The following is a 3,895-nucleotide window of genomic DNA, read 5'->3' as shown; positions in this document are numbered from 1 at the left end:
GTCCTTCAACCCCATCCCCATGACCCCACAAGGTCCCCATGACCCAAGAAGGTCCCTCAACGCCATCTTCAAGACCCAACTGGGTCCTTCAACCCCATCTCCATGACCCCACCACGTCCCCATGACCCAACTCGGTCCTTCAACCCCATCTCCATGACCCCACCACGTCCCCATGACCCAACTCGGTCCTTCAACCCCATCTCCATGACCCCACCACGTCCCCATGACCCAACTCGGTCCTTCAACCCCATCTCCATGACCCCACCACGTCCCCATGACCCAACTCGGTCCTTCAACCCCATCTCCATGACCCCACCACGTCCCCATGACCCAACTCGGTCCTTCAACCCCATCTCCATGACCCCACCACGTCCCCATGACCCAACTCGGTCCTTCAACCCCATCTCCATGACCCCACCACGTCCCCATGACCCAACTCGGTCCTTCAACCCCATCTCCATGACCCCACCACGTCCCCATGACCCAACTCGGTCCTTCAACCCCATCTCCATGACCCCACCACGTCCCCATGACCCAACTCGGTCCTTCAACCCCATCTCCATGACCCCACCACGTCCCCATGACCCAACTCGGTCCTTCAACCCCATCTCCATGACCCCACCACGTCCCCATGACCCAACTCGGTCCTTCAACCCCATCTCCATGACCCCACCACGTCCCCATGACCCAACTCGGTCCTTCAACCCCATCTCCATGACCCCACCACGTCCCCATGACCCAACTCGGTCCTTCAACCCCATCTCCATGACCCCACCACGTCCCCATGACCCAACTCGGTCCTTCAACCCCATCTCCATGACCCCACCACGTCCCCATGACCCAACTCGGTCCTTCAACCCCATCTCCATGACCCCACCACGTCCCCATGACCCAACTCGGTCCTTCAACCCCATCTCCATGACCCCACCACGTCCCCATGACCCAACTCGGTCCTTCAACCCCATCTCCATGACCCCACCACGTCCCCATGACCCAACTCGGTCCTTCAACCCCATCTCCATGACCCCACCACGTCCCCATGACCCAACTCGGTCCTTCAACCCCATCTCCATGACCCCACCACGTCCCCATGACCCAACTCGGTCCTTCAACCCCATCTCCATGACCCCACCACGTCCCCATGACCCAACTCGGTCCTTCAACCCCATCTCCATGACCCCACCACGTCCCCATGACCCAACTCGGTCCTTCAACCCCATCTCCATGACCCCACCACGTCCCCATGACCCAACTCGGTCCTTCAACCCCATCTCCATGACCCCACCACGTCCCCATGACCCAACTCGGTCCTTCAACCCCATCTCCATGACCCCACCACGTCCCCATGACCCAACTCGGTCCTTCAACCCCATCTCCATGACCCCACCACGTCCCCATGACCCAACTCGGTCCTTCAACCCCATCTCCATGACCCCACCACGTCCCCATGACCCAACTCGGTCCTTCAACCCCATCTCCATGACCCCACCACGTCCCCATGACCCAACTCGGTCCTTCAACCCCATCTCCATGACCCCACCACGTCCCCATGACCCAACTCGGTCCTTCAACCCCATCTCCATGACCCCACCACGTCCCCATGACCCAACTCGGTCCTTCAACCCCATCTCCATGACCCCACCACGTCCCCATGACCCAACTCGGTCCTTCAACCCCATCTCCATGACCCCACCACGTCCCCATGACCCAACTCGGTCCTTCAACCCCATCTCCATGACCCCACCACGTCCCCATGACCCAACTCGGTCCTTCAACCCCATCTCCATGACCCCACCACGTCCCCATGACCCAACTCGGTCCTTCAACCCCATCTCCATGACCCCACCACGTCCCCATGACCCAACTCGGTCCTTCAACCCCATCTCCATGACCCCACCACGTCCCCATGACCCAACTCGGTCCTTCAACCCCATCTCCATGACCCCACCACGTCCCCATGACCCAACTCGGTCCTTCAACCCCATCTCCATGACCCAACTGGGTCTCCATGTCCCCCAGACCCATCTTCATTACCCAACTGGGTTCCTCAACCCCATCTCCATGACCCAACTGGGTTCCTCAACCCCATCCCCATGACCCAACTGGGTCTCCATGTCCCCCAAAACCCATCTCCAAGATCCAACTGGGTCCCTCAACCCCATCTCCATGACCCAACTGGGTCTCCATGTCCCCAAAACCCATCTCCAAGACCCAACTGGGTCCCTCAACCCCACATCCATGACCCCACCACGTTCCCATGACCCAACTGGGTCCTTCAACCCCATCTCAAAGACCCAACTGGGTCCCCATGTCCCCCAAGCCCAACTTCATGACCCAACTGGGTCCCTCAACTCCATCTCAAAGACCCAACCGTGTCCCTCAACCCCATCTTCATGACCCAACCATGTCCCTCAACCCCATCCCCATGACCCCACCATGTCCCCATCACCCAACTGGGTTCCTCAACCCCATCTCCATGACCCAACTGGGTCTCCATGTCCCCAAAACCCATCTCCAAGACCCAACCGTGTCCCTCAACCCCATCTTCAAGACCCAACTGGGTCCTTCAACCCCATCTCCATGACCCCACCACATCCCCATGACCCAACTGGGTCCTTCAACCCCATCTCCATGACCCAACTGGGTCTCCATGTCCCCCAAACCCATCTCCATGACCCCACCACGTCCCCATGACCCAACTGGGTCCTTCAACCCCATCTCCATGACCCAACTGGGTCTCCATGTCCCCCAAACCCATCTCCATGACCCCACCACGTCCCCATGACCCAACTGGGTCCCTCAACCCCATCTCCATGACCCAACCGTGTCCCCACGACCCCACCAAGCCCCCCGGGACCTCCCCAGCCCCACCCCTCACCTTGCCGAAGGGCTCGAAGATGCCGCGCAGCATCTCCTTGGTGATGTTGCAGTGGAGGGAGCCCACGTAGAGGCGCATGGGACCCCCGCTGCCCTTCTGCAGGTTGTTGGCCATGGCCGCCAGACGGTTCTTCTCCGCCTACAAGGGAACCTGGGGGTCAGGGAGGGGGGACACGGCCCCACAGAGACCCCTTTCTTCCTCCTGGGCCACCCTCAAACCTCTGGAGGTCACCGCAAATCCAGGGGGACCACAGCTCGGCTCGAGTCTGGTGGAACGATGGCCCACAAGAACCTCCCCAGACCCCCCAAGAACCTCCAAGACCCCATAAGAACCTCCTCAAACCCCCCAAGAACCCACCAAGCCCCCCAAGAACCTTCTCAAAACCCACAAAAACCACTTGAAACCCCACAAGAACCTCCTCAAACCACCCAAGAACCACTTGAAACCCCACAAGAACCTTCTCAAACACCAGAAGATCCCTCAAAACCCCTCCAAGAACTTCCCCAAGAACCTCCAAAGCCCCTAAGGACCTCCTCAAACCCCATAAGAACCTTCTAAAACCCCACAAGATCCCTCAAAACCCCAACAAGAACCTCCAAGAACCTTCTCAAACCACCCAAGAACCTCCTCAAACACCACAAGAACCTCCTAAACCCCCCCAAGAACCTCCAAGACACCCAAGAACCTCCTCAAACCCCTCAAGATCCCTCAAAACCCCAACAAGAACCTCCAAGAACCTCCTCAAACCTCCCCAAACCTCCCCAAGAACCTCCAAGACCCCCAAGAACCTCCTCAAACCCCCCAAGATCCCTCAAAACCCCAACAAGAACCTCCAAGAACCTCCCCAAGAACCTCCCTGGACCTTCCCGTCCCCTTGCAGACCCCTCAACCCCCCCAAGATCCTCCTCAAACCCCCCAAGAACCTCCTCAAACCCCATAAGAACCTTCTCAAACCCCACAAGATCCCTCAAAACCCTTCCAAGGACCTCCTTAAACCTCCCCAAGAACCTCCAAGGG

General features: G+C 59.0%; 1 protein-coding gene across 1 annotated transcript; it reads left to right on the top strand.

Annotated features, from left to right (window-relative positions):
• The first annotated feature begins 102 nt into the window (after positions 1–102).
• LOC106900511 (vegetative cell wall protein gp1-like) lies at positions 103–2,097 on the top strand. Its single transcript, XM_014962598.1, has one exon. The coding sequence runs from the start codon at positions 103–105 to the stop codon at positions 2,095–2,097; it is 1,995 nt and encodes a 664-aa protein (XP_014818084.1).
• The last annotated feature ends 1,798 nt before the right edge of the window (positions 2,098–3,895 follow it).

The sequence above is a fragment of the Calidris pugnax genome, unplaced genomic scaffold, assembly GCF_001431845.1.
Source record: "Calidris pugnax isolate Ruff unplaced genomic scaffold, ASM143184v1 scaffold2368, whole genome shotgun sequence".
In the NCBI taxonomy this organism is placed as follows: domain Eukaryota; kingdom Metazoa; phylum Chordata; class Aves; order Charadriiformes; family Scolopacidae; genus Calidris; species Calidris pugnax.
Note: the sequence above shows the minus strand (reverse complement) of the source record. Positions and strands in the feature narration are given on the sequence as shown.

Excerpts from the sequence above, each read along its gene's own strand:
- LOC106900511 (XM_014962598.1), top strand. The coding sequence starts at position 103 with ATGACCCCACCACGTCCCCATGACCCAACTCGGTCCTTCAACCCCATC.